The sequence below is a fragment of the Eucyclogobius newberryi genome, unplaced genomic scaffold (genome assembly GCF_026437365.1).
Source record: "Eucyclogobius newberryi isolate DKJ021-1_F unplaced genomic scaffold, fEucNew1.0.hap1 SCAF_401, whole genome shotgun sequence".
Classification (NCBI taxonomy): domain Eukaryota; kingdom Metazoa; phylum Chordata; class Actinopteri; order Gobiiformes; family Gobiidae; genus Eucyclogobius; species Eucyclogobius newberryi.
Window position 1 is genome coordinate 17,662 of NW_027316059.1, and position 14,839 is coordinate 32,500.

Here is a 14,839-nt window from a genome sequence, read left to right on the forward strand (position 1 = left end):
AGGTGTTCAGCATGAACCCTTTTCCTGTATGACCCTGCAGGTGTTCAGCATGAACCCTTTTCCTGTATGACCCTGCAGGTGTTCAGCATGAACCCTCTTATTGTATGACCCTGCAGGTGTTCAGCATGAACCCTCTTCCTGTATGACCCTGCAGGTGTTCAGCATGAACCCTTTTCCTGTATGACCCTGCAGGTGTTCAGCATGAACCCTTTTCCTGTATGACCCTGCAGGTGTCAGCATGAACCCTCTTCCTGTATGTCCCTGCAGGTGTTCAGCATGAACCCTTTTCCTGTATGTCCCTGCAGGTGTTCAGCATGAACCCTTTTCCTGTATGACCCTGCAGGTTTTCAGCATGAACCCTTTTCCTGTATGTCCCTGCAGGTGTTCAGCATGAACCCTCTTCCTGTATGTCCCTGCAGGTGTTCAGCATGAACCCTCTTCCTGTATGTCCCTGCAGGTTTTCAGCATGAACCCTTTTCCTGTATGACCCTGCAGGGGTTCAGCATGAACCATCTTCCTGTATGTCCCTGCAGGGGTTCAGCATGAACCCTTTTCCTGTATGTCCCTGCAGGTGTTCAGCATGAACCCTTTTCCTGTATGTCCCTGCAGGTGTTCAGCATGAACCCTCTTCCTGTATGACCCTGCAGGTGTTCAGCATGAACCCTTTTCCTGTATGTCCCTGCAGGTGTTCAGCATGAACCCTTTTCCTGTATGTCCCTGCAGGTGTTCAACATGAACCCTTTTCCTGTATGTCCCTGCAGGTGTTCAGCATGAACCCTTTTCCTGTATGTCCCTGCAGGTGTTCAACATGAACCCTTTTCCTGTATGTCCCTGCAGGGGTTCAGCATGAACCATCTTCCGGTATGACCCTGCAGGTGTTCAGCATGAACCCTCTTATTGTATGTCCCTGCAGGCGTTCAGCATGAACCCTCTTCCTGTCTGTCCCTGCAGGTGTTCAGCTGACAGTGGGCAGTGTCGTTGCCGTGGTCACATGGGCGGGCGTCAGTGTTCTCAGGTGGAGTCTGGGTTCTTCTTCATGGCTCTGGATCATCTTCTGTACGAGGCCGAACTTGCCAAACTCGGACAGGTACTGACCCAGATGCCCTCCCGTCTTTCTGAGCGTCAGATGCCCTTCCTCACTCTCTCTCTCTTCAGGACTGCTCAGTTGAAGTGAGGGAGCACCAGCCCGGTCGTCCGTCCTCGTGGACTGGCCTGGGTTTTGCCCGTGTGCCTTTGAGCAGTACACTGGAGTTCACCATCGAAAACATCCCTTTCTCCATGGAATACGACCTGCTGCTGCGCTACGAGTCCCAGGTAAAACCATCTTTGGTTCCTCTGTTCTCCTGTTCCTCTGTTCTCCGGTTCCTCTGTTCTCCGGTTCCTCTCTTCTCCTTTTCCTCTGTTCTCCGGTTCCTCTGTTCTCCGGTTCCTCTGTTCTCCGGTTCCTCTGTTCTCCTGTTCCTCTCTTCTCCGGTTCCTCTGTTCTCCGGTTCCTCTGTTCTCCTGTTCCTCTGTTCTCCGGTTCCTCTGTTCTCCGGTTCCTCTGTTCTCCGGTTCCTCTGTTCTCCGGTTCCTCTCTTCTCCTTTTCCTCTGTTCTCCGGTTCCTCTGTTCTCCGGTTCCTCTGTTCTCCGGTTCCTCTGTTCTCCGGTTCCTCTGTTCTCCGGTTCCTCTGTTCTCCTGTTCCTCTCTTCTCCGGTTCCTCTGTTCTCCGGTTCCTCTGTTCTCCGGTTCCTCTCTTCTCCGGTTCCTCTGTTCTCCTGTTCCTCTGTTCTCCGGTTCCTCTGTTCTCCTGTTCCTCTGTTCTCCGGTTCCTCTGTTCTACGGTTCCTCTGTTCTCCGGTTCCTCTCTTCTCCGGTTCCTCTGTTCTCCTGTTCCTCTGTTCTCCGGTTCCTCTGTTCTACGGTTCCTCTGTTCTCCGGTTCCTCTCTTCTCCGGTTCCTCTGTTCTCCTGTTCCTCTGTTCTCCGGTTCCTCTGTTCTCTGGTTCCTCTGTTCTCCGGTTCCTCTGTTCTACGGTTCTTCTCTTCTCTGGTTCCTCTGTTCTCCGGTTCCTCTGTTCTCCGGTTCCTCTCTTCTCCGGTTCCTCTGTTCTACGGTTCCTCTCTTCTCCAGTTCCTCTGTTCTCCGGTTCCTCTGTTCTCCTGTTCCTCTGTTCTCCGGTTCCTCTGTTCTACGGTTCCTCTCTTCTCCGGTTCCTCTGTTCTACGGTTCTTCTCTTCTCTGGTTCCTCTGTTCTCCGGTTCCTCTGTTCTCCTGTTCCTCTGTTCTACGGTTCCTCTGTTCTACGGTTCCTCTCTTCTCCAGTTCCTCTGTTCTCCGGTTCCTCTGTTCTCCGGTTCCTCTGTTCTCCTGTTCCTCTGTTCTCCGGTTCCTCTGTTCTCCGGTTCCTCTGTTCTCCGGTTCCTCTGTTCTCCTGTTCCTCTGTTCTCCGGTTCCTCTGTTCTCCGGTTCCTCTGTTCTCCGGTTCCTCTGTTCTCCGGTTCCTCTCTTCTCCTTTTCCTCTGTTCTCCGGTTCCTCTGTTCTCCGGTTCCTCTCTTCTCCTTTTCCTCTGTTCTGCGGTTCCTCTCTTCTCCTGTTCCTCTGTTCTCCGGTTCCTCTGTTCTCCGGTTCCTTTGTTCTCTGGTTCCTCTGTTCTCCGGTTCCTCTGTTCTCCGGTTCCTCTCTTCTCCTGTTCCTCTGTTCTCTGGTTCCTCTGTTCTCCGGTTCCTCTGTTCTGCGGTTCCTCTCTTCTCCTGTTCCTCTGTTCTCCGGTTCCTCTCTTCTCCTGTTCCTCTGTTCTCCGGTTCCTCTCTTCTCCTTTTCCTCTGTTCTCCGGTTCCTCTCTTCTCCTGTTCCTCTGTTCTCCGGTTCCTCTGTTCTCCGGTTCCTCTGTTCTCCGGTTCCTTTGTTCTCTGGTTCCTCTGTTCTCCGGTTCCTCTGTTCTCCGGTTCCTCTGTTCTCCGGTTCCTTTGTTCTCTGGTTCCTCTGTTCTCCTGTTCCTCTGTTCTCCGGTTCCTTTGTTCTCTGGTTCCTCTGTTCTCCGGTTCCTCTGTTCTCCGGTTCCTCTGTTCTCCGGTTCCTCTGTTCTCCGGTTCCTTTGTTCTCCGGTTCCTCTCTTCTCCTGTTCCTCTGTTCTCCGGTTCCTTTGTTCTCTGGTTCCTCTGTTCTGCGGTTCCTCTCTTCTCCTGTTCCTCTGTTCTCCGGTTCCTCTGTTCTCCGGTTCCTCTGTTCTCCGGTTCCTCACTGGTGTCTCTTGGCTCAGATGCCCCGGGACTGGGAGGAGGTGCGAGTGACGGTGGTTCGTCCTGGAGCGATCCCGACCAGCTCGCCGTGTGGAAACACCATCCCTGACGACGACCAACTGCTGCTGTCGCTTCCCGCTACTGCCAGGTACCACAGAACCAGAACCAGAACAAGAACCAGAACACAGCCAGAACCGCTCAAGCCTCTGTGTTTGTGTTTCAAGTTCATCTGTGTTTGTGTTTCAAGTTCATGGTTCCGCTGAAGCCTCTGTGTTTGTGTTTCAGGTTCATGGTTCCGCTGAAGCCTCTGTGTTTGTGTTTCAAGTTCATGGTTCCGCTGAAGCCTCTGTGTTTGTGTTTCAGGTTCATGGTTCCGCTGAAGCCTCTGTGTTTGTGTTTCAGGTTCATGGTTCCGCTGAAGCCTCTGTGTTTGTGTTTCAGGTTCATGGTTCCGCTGAAGCCTCTGTGTTTGTGTTTCAGGTTCATGGTTCCGCTGAAGCCTCTGTGTTTGGAGAAGGGTGTTTCGTACACGGTTCGACTGGAGTTCAGGCGATATCAGGACTTCCACCGGGGGCAGGACGGAGCCGGGCAGTTCGTCCTCGTCGACTCGGTCAGGACTCGATTATAACGTGTATTTAAAACATCAGAGGAAGTCATAAGTCTTTTAGAGGAAGTCATAAGTCTTTTAGAGGAAGTCATAAGTCTTTTAGAGGAAGTCATAAGTCTTTTAGCGGAAGTCATAAGTCTTTTAGAGGAAGTCATAAGTCTTTTAGAGGAAGTCAAAAGTCTTTTAGAGGAAGTCATAAGTCTTTTAGCGGAAGTCATAAGTCTTCTAAGTCTTTTAGAGGAAGTCATAAGTCTTCTAAGTCTTTTAGAGGAAGTCATAAGTCTTTTAGAGGAAGTCATAAGTCTTTTAGAGGAAGTCATAAGTCTTCTAAGTCTTTTAGAGGAAGTCATAAGTCTTTTAGAGGAAGTCATAAGTCTTTTAGAGGAAGTCATAAGTCTTCTAAGTCTTTTAGAGGAAGTCATAAGTCTTTTAGAGGAAGTCATAAGTCTTTTAGAGGAAGTCAGAGTAAGTCATAAGTCTTTTAGAGGAAGTCATAAGTCTTTTAGAGAAAGTCATAAGTCTTTTAGAGGAAGTAATACGTCTTCTAAGTCTTTTAGAGGAAGTCATAAGTCTTTTAGAGGAAGTCATAAGTCTTCTAAGTCTTTTAGAGGAAGTCATAAGTCTTTTAGAGGAAGTCATAAGTCTTTTAGAGGAAGTCATAAGTCTTTTAGAGGAAGTCATAAGTCTTTTAGAGGAAGTCAGAGGAAGTCATAAGTCTTTTAGAGGAAGTCAGAGGAAGTCATAAGTCTTTTAGAGGAAGTCATAAGTCTTTTAGAGGAAGTCATAAGTCTTTTAGAGGAAGTCAGAGGAAGTCATAAGTCTTTTAGAGGAAGTCATAAGTCTTTTAGAGGAAGTCATAAGTCTTTTAGAGGAAGTCATAAGTCTTCTAAGTCTTTTAGAGGAAGTCATAAGTCTTTTAGAGGAAGTCAGAGGAAGTCATAAGTCTTTTAGAGGAAGTCATAAGTCTTTTAGAGGAAGTCATAAGTCTTTTAGAGGAAGTCAGAGGAAGTCATAAGTCTTTTAGAGGAAGTCATAAGTCTTTTAGAGGAAGTCAGAGGAAGTCATAAGTCTTTTAGAGGAAGTCAGAGGAAGTCATAAGTCTTTTAGAGGAAGTCATAAGTCTTTTAGAGGAAGTCATAAGTCTTCTAAGTCTTTTAGAGGAAGTCATAAGTCTTTTAGAGGAAGTCAGAGGAAGTCATAAGTCTTTTAGAGGAAGTCATAAGTCTTTTAGAGGAAGTCAGAGGAAGTCATAAGTCTTTTAGAGGAAGTCATAAGTCTTTTAGAGGAAGTCATAAGTCTTTTAGAGGAAGTCATAAGTCTTTTAGAGGAAGTCAGAGGAAGTCATAAGTCTTTTAGAGGAAGTCAGAGGAAGTCATAAGTCTTTTAGAGGAAGTCAGAGGAAGTCATAAGTCTTTTAGAGGAAGTCAGAGGAAGTCATAAGTCTTTTAGAGGAAGTCATAAGTCTTTTAGAGGAAGTCATAAGTCTTTTAGAGGAAGTCATAAGTCTTCTAAGTCTTTTAGAGGAAGTCATAAGTCTTTTAGAGGAAGTCAGAGGAAGTCATAAGTCTTTTAGAGGAAGTCATAAGTCTTTTAGAGGAAGTCATAAGTCTTTTAGAGGAAGTCAGAGGAAGTCATAAGTCTTTTAGAGGAAGTCATAAGTCTTTTAGAGGAAGTCAGAGGAAGTCATAAGTCTTTTAGAGGAAGTCAGAGGAAGTCATAAGTCTTTTAGAGGAAGTCATAAGTCTTTTAGAGGAAGTCATAAGTCTTCTAAGTCTTTTAGAGGAAGTCATAAGTCTTTTAGAGGAAGTCAGAGGAAGTCATAAGTCTTTTAGAGGAAGTCATAAGTCTTTTAGAGGAAGTCAGAGGAAGTCATAAGTCTTTTAGAGGAAGTCATAAGTCTTTTAGAGGAAGTCATAAGTCTTTTAGAGGAAGTCATAAGTCTTTTAGAGGAAGTCATAAGTCTTTTAGAGGAAGTCATAAGTCTTTTAGAGGAAGTCAGAGGAAGTCATAAGTCTTTTAGAGGAAGTCATAAGTCTTTTGTCCCAGGTCGCGTTGATGCCGCGTCACTCGTCTTTGGACATGTTCAGCTCTGGAGACTCTGGCGCCACCTTGAGGAAGCAAACGTACGAGCGTTACCGATGCCACGACACGGCGAGGAGCGTCGCCCGACCCGTGATGAGCGAAGCCTGTGCTCGACTCATCTCCAGCATGTCGGCCGTGATCAACGACGGAGCGCTAGGTCAGTGACCTCCACTGTGTGACCTCCAGGGGTCAGTGTGTGTGACCTCCAGGGGTCAGTGTCACTGTGACCTCCAGGGGTCAGTGTGTGTGACCTCCAGGGGCCAGTGTCACTGTTTGACCTCCAGGGGTCAGTGTGTGTGACCTCCAGGGGTCAGTGTCACTGTGACCTCCAGGGGTCAGTGTGTGTGACCTCCAGGGGCCAGTGTCACTGTGACCTCCAGGGGCCAGTGTCACTGTGACCTCCAGGGGTCAGTGTGTGTGACCTCCAGGGGTCAGTGTCACTGTGACCTCCAGGGGTCAGTGTGTGTGACCTCCAGGGGCCAGTGTCACTGTGACCTCCAGGGGCCAGTGTCACTGTGACCTCCAGGGGCCAGTGTCACTGTGACCTCCAGGGGTCAGTGTGTGTGACCTCCAGGGGTCAGTGTCACTGTGACCTCCAGGGGTCAGTGTGTGTGACCTCCAGGGGCCAGTGTCACTGTTTGACCTCCAGGGACCAGAGTCACTCCGTTTTTCACCCTTGGTCTCTCTCGTCCTGCAGCGTGCCAGTGTGACCTCCAGGGGGCGGTCAGCTCTGTGTGTGACGGGCGAGGTGGGCAGTGCCACTGTCGACAGAATGTGATTGGACGTCGCTGTGATGAGTGCGCTCCAGGAACCTACGGCTTCGGCCCCGGCGGCTGCAAAGGTCAGAACATGACACTTTAACCTCCCGAGGGCCACGTCCTACACGTATCCACAGCGTCCCGTGTCCTTAGACACATGTCCCAGCGTCCCGTGTCCTTAGACACATGTCCCAGCGATTAGACACATGTCCCAGCGTCCCGTGTCCTTAGACACATGTCCCAGCGTCCCGTGTCCTTAGACACATGTCCCAGCGATTAGACACATGTCCCAGCGTCCCGTGTCCTTAGACACATGTCCCAGCGTCCCGTGTCCTTAGACACATGTCCCAGCGTCCCGTGTCCTTAGACACATGTCCCAGCGTCCCGTGTCCTTAGACACATGTCCCAGCGTCCCGTGTCCTTAGACACATGTCCCAGCGATTAGACACATGTCCCAGCGTCCCGTGTCCTTAGACACATGTCCCAGCGTCCCGTGTCCTTAGACACATGTCCCAGCGATTAGACACATGTCCCAGCGTCCCGTGTCCTTAGACACATGTCCCAGCGTCCCGTGTCCTTAGACACATGTCCCAGCGATTAGACACATGTCCCAGCATCCCGTGTCCTTAGACACATGTCCCAGCGTCCCGTGTCCTTAGACACATGTCCCAGCGTCCCGTGTCCTTAGACACATGTCCCAGCGTCCCGTGTCCTTAGACACATGTCCCAGCGATTAGACACATGTCCCAGCGTCCCGTGTCCTTAGACACATGTCCCAGCGTCCCGTGTCCTTAGACACATGTCCCAGCGTCCCGTGTCCTTAGACACATGTCCCAGCGTCCCGTGTCCTTAGACACATGTCCCAGCGATTAGACACATGTCCCAGCGTCCCGTGTCCTTAGACACATGTCCCAGCGTCCCGTGTCCTTAGACACATGTCCCAGCGATTAGACACATGTCCCAGCATCCCGTGTCCTTAGACACATGTCCCAGCGTCCCGTGTCCTTAGACACATGTCCCAGCGTCCCGTGTCCTTAGACACATGTCCCAGCGTCCCGTGTCCTTAGACACATGTCCCAGCGATTAGACACATGTCCCAGCGTCCCGTGTCCTTAGACACATGTCCCAGCGATTAGACACATGTCCCAGCGTCCCGTGTCCTTAGACACATGTCCCAGCGTCCCGTGTCCTTAGACACATGTCCCAGCGATTAGACACATGTCCCAGCGTCCCGTGTCCTTAGACACATGTCCCAGCGTCCCGTGTCCTTAGACACATGTCCCAGCGATTAGACACATGTCCCAGCGTCCCGTGTCCTTAGACACATGTCCCAGCGTCCCGTGTCCTTAGACACATGTCCCAGCGTCCCGTGTCCTTAGACACATGTCCCAGCGATTAGACACATGTCCCAGCGTCCCGTGTCCTTAGACACATGTCCCAGCGTCCCGTGTCCTTAGACACATGTCCCAGCGATTAGACACATGTCCCAGCGTCCCGTGTCCTTAGACACATGTCCCAGCGTCCCGTGTCCTTAGACACATGTCCCAGCGATTAGACACATGTCCCAGCGTCCCGTGTCCTTAGACACATGTCCCAGCGTCCCGTGTCCTTAGACACATGTCCCAGCGATTAGACACATGTCCCAGCGTCCCGTGTCCTTAGACACATGTCCCAGCGTCCCGTGTCCTTAGACACATGTCCCAGCGATTAGACACATGTCCCAGCGTCCCGTGTCCTTAGACACATGTCCCAGCGTCCCGTGTCCTTAGACACATGTCCCAGCGTCCCGTGTCCTTAGACACATGTCCCAGCGATTAGACACATGTCCCAGCGTCCCGTGTCCTTAGACACATGTCCCAGCGTCCCGTGTCCTTAGACACATGTTCCAGCGATTAGACACATGTCCCAGCGTCCCGTGTCCTTAGACACATGTCCCAGCGTCCCGTGTCCTTAGACACATGTCCCAGCGTCCCGTGTCCTTAGACACATGTCCCAGCGTCCCGTGTCCTTAGACACATGTCCCAGCGTCCCGTGTCCTTAGACACATGTCCCAGCGTCCCGTGTCCTTAGACACATGTCCCAGCGATTAGACACATGTCCCAGCGTCCCGTGTCCTTAGACACATGTCCCAGCGTCCCGTGTCCTTAGACACATGTCCCAGCGATTAGACACATGTCCCAGCGTCCCGTGTCCTTAGACACATGTCCCAGCGATTAGACACATGTCCCAGCGTCCCGTGTCCTTAGACACATGTCCCAGCGTCCCGTGTCCTTAGACACATGTCCCAGCGTCCCGTGTCCTTAGACACATGTCCCAGCGATTAGACACATGTCCCAGCGTCCCGTGTCCTTAGACACATGTCCCAGCGTCCCGTGTCCTTAGACACATGTCCCAGCGTCCCGTGTCCTTAGACACATGTCCCAGCGTCCCGTGTCCTTAGACACATGTCCCAGCGTCCCGTGTCCTTAGACACATGTCCCAGCGATTAGACACATGTCCCAGCGTCCCGTGTCCTTAGACACATGTCCCAGCGTCCCGTGTCCTTAGACACATGTCCCAGCGATTAGACACATGTCCCAGCGTCCCGTGTCCTTAGACACATGTCCCAGCGTCCCGTGTCCTTAGACACATGTCCCAGCGATTAGACACATGTCCCAGCGTCCCGTGTCCTTAGACACATGTCCCAGCGTCCCGTGTCCTTAGACACATGTCCCAGCGTCCCGTGTCCTTAGACACATGTCCCAGCGTCCCGTGTCCTTAGACACATGTCCCAGCGATTAGACACATGTCCCAGCGTCCCGTGTCCTTAGACACATGTCCCAGCGTCCCGTGTCCTTAGACACATGTCCCAGCGATTAGACACATGTCCCAGCGTCCCGTGTCCTTAGACACATGTCCCAGCGTCCCGTGTCCTTAGACACATGTCCCAGCGTCCCGTGTCCTTAGACACATGTCCCAGCGTCCCGTGTCCTTAGACACATGTCCCAGCGATTAGACACATGTCCCAGCGTCCCGTGTCCTTAGACACATGTCCCAGCGTCCCGTGTCCTTAGACACATGTCCCAGCGATTAGACACATGTCCCAGCGTCCCGTGTCCTTAGACACATGTCCCAGCGTCCCGTGTCCTTAGACACATGTCCCAGCGTCCCGTGTCCTTAGACACATGTCCCAGCGTCCCCGTCCTTAGACACATGTCCCAGCATCCCGTGTCCTTAGACACATGTCCCAGCGTCCCGTGTCCTTAGACACATGTCCCAGCGTCCCGTGTCCTTAGACACATGTCCCAGCGTCCCGCGTCCTTAGACACATGTCCTAGCATCCCCTATCCTTAGACACATGTCCCAGCGTCCCGTGTCCTTAGACACATGTCCCAGCGTCCCGTGTCCTTAGACACATGTCCCAGCGTCCCGTGTCCTTAGACCTTCCTTCCCGGCGTCTCGTACATGTTCAGGACCAGTTTAGAAGTGTCCTCCAGGTTTTTACAGATTGAGGTTTCACAAAGACCACGTTGTTGTGAGCATGAATAAGCCCCTCCCCCTCTGTAAGCCCCTCCCCCTCTGCAGCGTGCGGGTGCAGTCTGGACGGCGCCCTGTCTCCTCTGTGTGAGAAGCTTTCGGGGCAGTGCCAGTGTCGCTCTGGAGCCTTCGGGCGTCGCTGTGATCACTGTCAGACAGGGCACTGGGGCTTTCCCACCTGCCGGTCCTGCCAGTGTAACGGGAACGCAGACGAGTGCCACCAGAGCACGGGCGTGTGCCTGAGCTGCCGCGGCAACACGGGTGGCGACCTCTGCGACAGGTACGAAAGTTCTCAAACTGTCCTCAAACTGTCCTCAAACTGTAACTGTCCTCAAACCTTTATCCTTTAGTCCAGAACAGAGCATCACCACAGAGCTGAAGTCCAGCTAAAGCGCTGGAGGTTCGGCCCATGGTTCGGCCCATGGTTCGGCCCATGGTTCGGCCCATAGTTCGGCCCATGGTTCGGCCCATGGTTCGGCCCATAGTTCGGCTCATAGTTCGGCCCATGGTTCGGCCCATGGTTCGGCCCATGGTTCGGCCCATAGTTCGGCCCATGGTTCGGCCCATAGTTCGGCCCATGGTTCGGCCCATAGTTCGGCCCATGGTTCGGCCCATGGTTCGGCCCATAGTTCGGCCCATAGTTCTGCCCATGGTTCGGCCCATAGTTCGGCCCATGGTTCGGCCCATGGTTCGGCCCATAGTTCGGCTCATAGTTCGGCCCATGGTTCGGCCCATGGTTCAGCTCATAGTTCGGCCCATAGTTCGGCCCATGGTTCGGCCCATGGTTCAGCTCATAGTTCGGCCCATGGTTCGGCCCATGGTTCGGCCCAGTATTCGGCCCATGGTTTGTTGAAGCAGCCGTGATTGGCTGTTGTCCATCCAGTCTAGCAGCTGATTGGATGAAGAGTTGGGACTGGGCGGGACAGAGAGCAGTCTGTATCACGATTGGTCTACGACAGGATCAGTCTGAAGGAGCACATCCACCTGATGACATCATGCAGTGGGTTAAAGAGGGAGATTCTGATTGTCCTTTGACCTCTGCGTTTGTCCTGTAGATGTGCCGGTGGTTTCTATGGTAACCCTGTGTTGGGCGGGGCATCACCGGGGCACTGTCGCCCCTGTCCCTGCCCCGAAGGTCCCAACAGCGGGCGCCACTTTGCCTCGTCCTGTTACCAAGACGACCGCAGCCGCCAAATTATCTGCAACTGCAAACAGGGATACACCGGTGAGAGAGCGACGACCTCTGACCTCTGACCTCTCTCTCGTGCTCTGACCTCTCTCTTGTGCTCTGACCTCTGACCTCTCTCTCTCTCTGGTCCTCAGGTCCTCGGTGTGACCAGTGCGCTCCCGGTCACTATGGAAACCCTGCTGCCCCCGGTGGTCGCTGTGAGCCGTGCGAGTGTCACAATAACATCGACATGTCTGACCCTTTGTCGTGCGACCGCTCGACCGGTCAGTGTCTGAAGTGTTTGTATCACACCGAGGGTCAGAGCTGCGGCCTGTGCCAGCACGGTTACTATGGCGACGCTGTCAGGCGCAACTGCAGGAGTGAGTATTATTACAACTTTACTACAAAAATACACACTTTAGTCTCAACACCAGACCCTGTTCCACTCATGACACTCGCATTACAAGCTCTGTCCTGGTCCTGACAAGAGCCTGTCGTCATGACACTCGCATTACAAGCTCTGTCCTGGTCCTGACAAGAGCCTGTCGTCATGACACTCGCATTACAAGCTCTGTCCTGGTCCTCACAAGAGCCTGTCGTCATGACACTCGCATTACAAGCTCTGTCCTGGTCCTGACAAGAGCCTGTCGTCATGACACTCGCATTACAAGCTCTGTCCTGGTCCTGACAAGAGCCTGTCGTCATGACACTCGCATTACAAGCTCTGTCCTGGTCCTCACAAGAGCCTGTCGTCATGACACTCGCATTACAAGCTCTGTCCTGGTCCTGACAAGAGCCTGTCGTCATGACACTCGCATTACAAGCTCTGTCCTGGTCCTGACAAGAGCCTGTCGTCATGACACTCGCATTACAAGCTCTGTCCTGGTCCTGACAAGAGCATGTCGTCATGACACTCGCATTACAAGCTCTGTCCTGGTCCTGATAAGAGCCTGTCGTCATGACACTCGCATTACAAGCTCTGTCCTGGTCCTGACAAGAGCCTGTCGTCATGACACTCGCATTACAAGCTCTGTCCTGGTCCTCACAAGAGCCTGTCGTCATGACACTCGCATTACAAGCTCTGTCCTGGTCCTCACAAGAGCCTGTCGTCATGACACTCGCATTACAAGCTCTGTCCTGGTCCTGACAAGAGCCTGTCGTCATGACACTCGCATTACAAGCTCTGTCCTGGTCCTGACAAGAGCCTGTCGTCATGACACTCGCATTACAAGCTCTGTCCTGGTCCTGACAAGAGCCTGTCGTCATGACACTCGCATTACAAGCTCTGTCCTGGTCCTCACAAGAGCCTGTCGTCATGACACTCGCATTACAAGCTCTGTCCTGGTCCTGACAAGAGCCTGTCGTCATGACACTCGCATTACAAGCTCTGTCCTGGTCCTGACAAGAGCCTGTCGTCATGACACTCGCATTACAAGCTCTGTCCTGGTCCTGACAAGAGCATGTCGTCATGACACTCGCATTACAAGCTCTGTCCTGGTCCTCACAAGAGCCTGTCGTCATGACACTCGCATTACAAGCTCTGTCCTGGTCCTGACAAGAGCCTGTCGTCATGACACTCGCATTACAAGCTCTGTCCTGGTCCTGACAAGAGCCTGTCGTCATGACACTCGCATTACAAGCTCTGTCCTGGTCCTCACAAGAGCCTGTCGTCATGACACTCGCATTACAAGCTCTGTCCTGGTCCTCACAAGAGCCTGTCGTCATGACACTCGCATTACAAGCTCTGTCCTGGTCCTGACAAGAGCATGTCGTCATGACACTCGCATTACAAGCTCTGTCCTGGTCCTGACAAGAGCCTGTCGTCATGACACTCGCATTACAAGCTCTGTCCTGGTCCTGACAAGAGCCTGTCGTCATGACACTCGCATTACAAGCTCTGTCCTGGTCCTGACAAGAGCATGTCGTCATGACACTCGCATTACAAGCTCTGTCCTGGTCCTGACAAGAGCATGTCGTCATGACACTCGCATTACAAGCTCTGTCCTGGTCCTGACAAGAGCATGTCGTCATGACACTCGCATTACAAGCTCTGTCCTGGTCCTGACAAGAGCATGTCGTCATGACACTCGCATTACAAGCTCTGTCCGGGTCCTGACAAGAGCATGTCGTCATGACACTCGCATTACAAGCTCTGTCCGGGTCCTGACAAGAGCATGTCGTCATGACACTCGCATTACAAGCTCTGTCCGGGTCCTGACAAGAGCCTGTCGTCATGACACTCGCATTACAAGCTCTGTCCGGGTCCTGACAAGAGCCTGTCGTCATGACACTCGCATTACAAGCTCTGTCCTGGTCCTGACAAGAGCCTGTCGTCATGACACTCGCATTTACAAGCTCTGTCCTGGTCCTGACAAGAGCCTGTCGTCATGACACTCGCATTACAAGCTCTGTCCTGGTCCTGACAAGAGCCTGTCGTCATGACACTCGCATTACAAGCTCTGTCCTGGTCCTGACAAGAGCCTGTCGTCATGACACTCGCATTTACAAGCTCTGTCCTGGTCCTGACAAGAGCCTGTCGTCATGACACTCGCATTTACAAGCTCTGTCCTGGTCCTGACAAGAGCCTGTCGTCATGACACTCGCATTACAAGCTCTGTCCTGGTCCTGACAAGAGCCTGTCGTCATGACACTCGCATTACAAGCTCTGTCCGGGTCCTGACAAGAGCATGTCGTCATGACACTCGCATTACAAGCTCTGTCCGGGTCCTGACAAGAGCCTGTCGTCTTGACACTCGCATTACAAGCTCTGTCCTGGTCCTGACAAGAGCCTGTCGTCATGACACTCGCATTACAAGCTCTGTCCTGGTCCTCACAAGAGCCTGTCGTCATGACACTCGCATTACAAGCTCTGTCCTGGTCCTGACAAGAGCCTGTCGTCATGACACTCGCATTTACAAGCTCTGTCCTGGTCCTGACAAGAGCCTGTCGTCATGACACTCGCATTTACAAGCTCTGTCCTGGTCCTGACAAGAGCATGTCGTCATGACACTCGCATTACAAGCTCTGTCCTGGTCCTGACAAGAGCATGTCGTCATGACACTCGCATTACAAGCTCTGTCCTGGTCCTGACAAGAGCCTGTCGTCATGACACTCGCATTACAAGCTCTGTCCTGGTCCTGACAAGAGCATGTCGTCATGACACTCGCATTACAAGCTCTGTCCGGGTCCTGACAAGAGCATGTCGTCATGACACTCGCATTACAAGCTCTGTCCTGGTCCTGACAAGAGCCTGTCGTCATGACACTCGCATTACAAGCTCTGTCCTGGTCCTGACAAGAGCATGTCGTCATGACACTCGCATTACAAGCTCTGTCCTGGTCCTGACAAGAGCCTGTCGTCATGACACTCGCATTTACAAGCTCTGTCCGGGTCCTGACAAGAGCATGTCGTCATGACACTCGCATTTACAAGCTCTGTCCGGGTCCTGACAAGAGCATGTCGTCATGACACTCGCATTACAAGC

The 14,839-nt window shown here is 52.3% G+C and overlaps 1 protein-coding gene across 1 annotated transcript in view; it reads left to right on the forward strand.

Moving 5' to 3' along the window:
- Nucleotides 1-14,839, forward strand: part of LOC140379318 (laminin subunit beta-1-like) — a gene marked incomplete at its 3' end in the record, with an annotated part of 44,898 nt that overhangs the window by 13,916 nt on the left and 16,143 nt on the right. Inside the window, exons 7-15 of the mRNA XM_072464179.1 lie at nt 952-1,087; nt 1,156-1,314; nt 3,245-3,372; nt 3,705-3,834; nt 5,878-6,070; nt 6,611-6,754; nt 10,236-10,467; nt 11,243-11,412; nt 11,511-11,735. Coding sequence (XP_072320280.1) covers nt 952-1,087; nt 1,156-1,314; nt 3,245-3,372; nt 3,705-3,834; nt 5,878-6,070; nt 6,611-6,754; nt 10,236-10,467; nt 11,243-11,412; nt 11,511-11,735 — 1,517 coding nt within the window. The remainder of the gene's footprint in view (nt 1-951; nt 1,088-1,155; nt 1,315-3,244; nt 3,373-3,704; nt 3,835-5,877; nt 6,071-6,610; nt 6,755-10,235; nt 10,468-11,242; nt 11,413-11,510; nt 11,736-14,839) is intronic.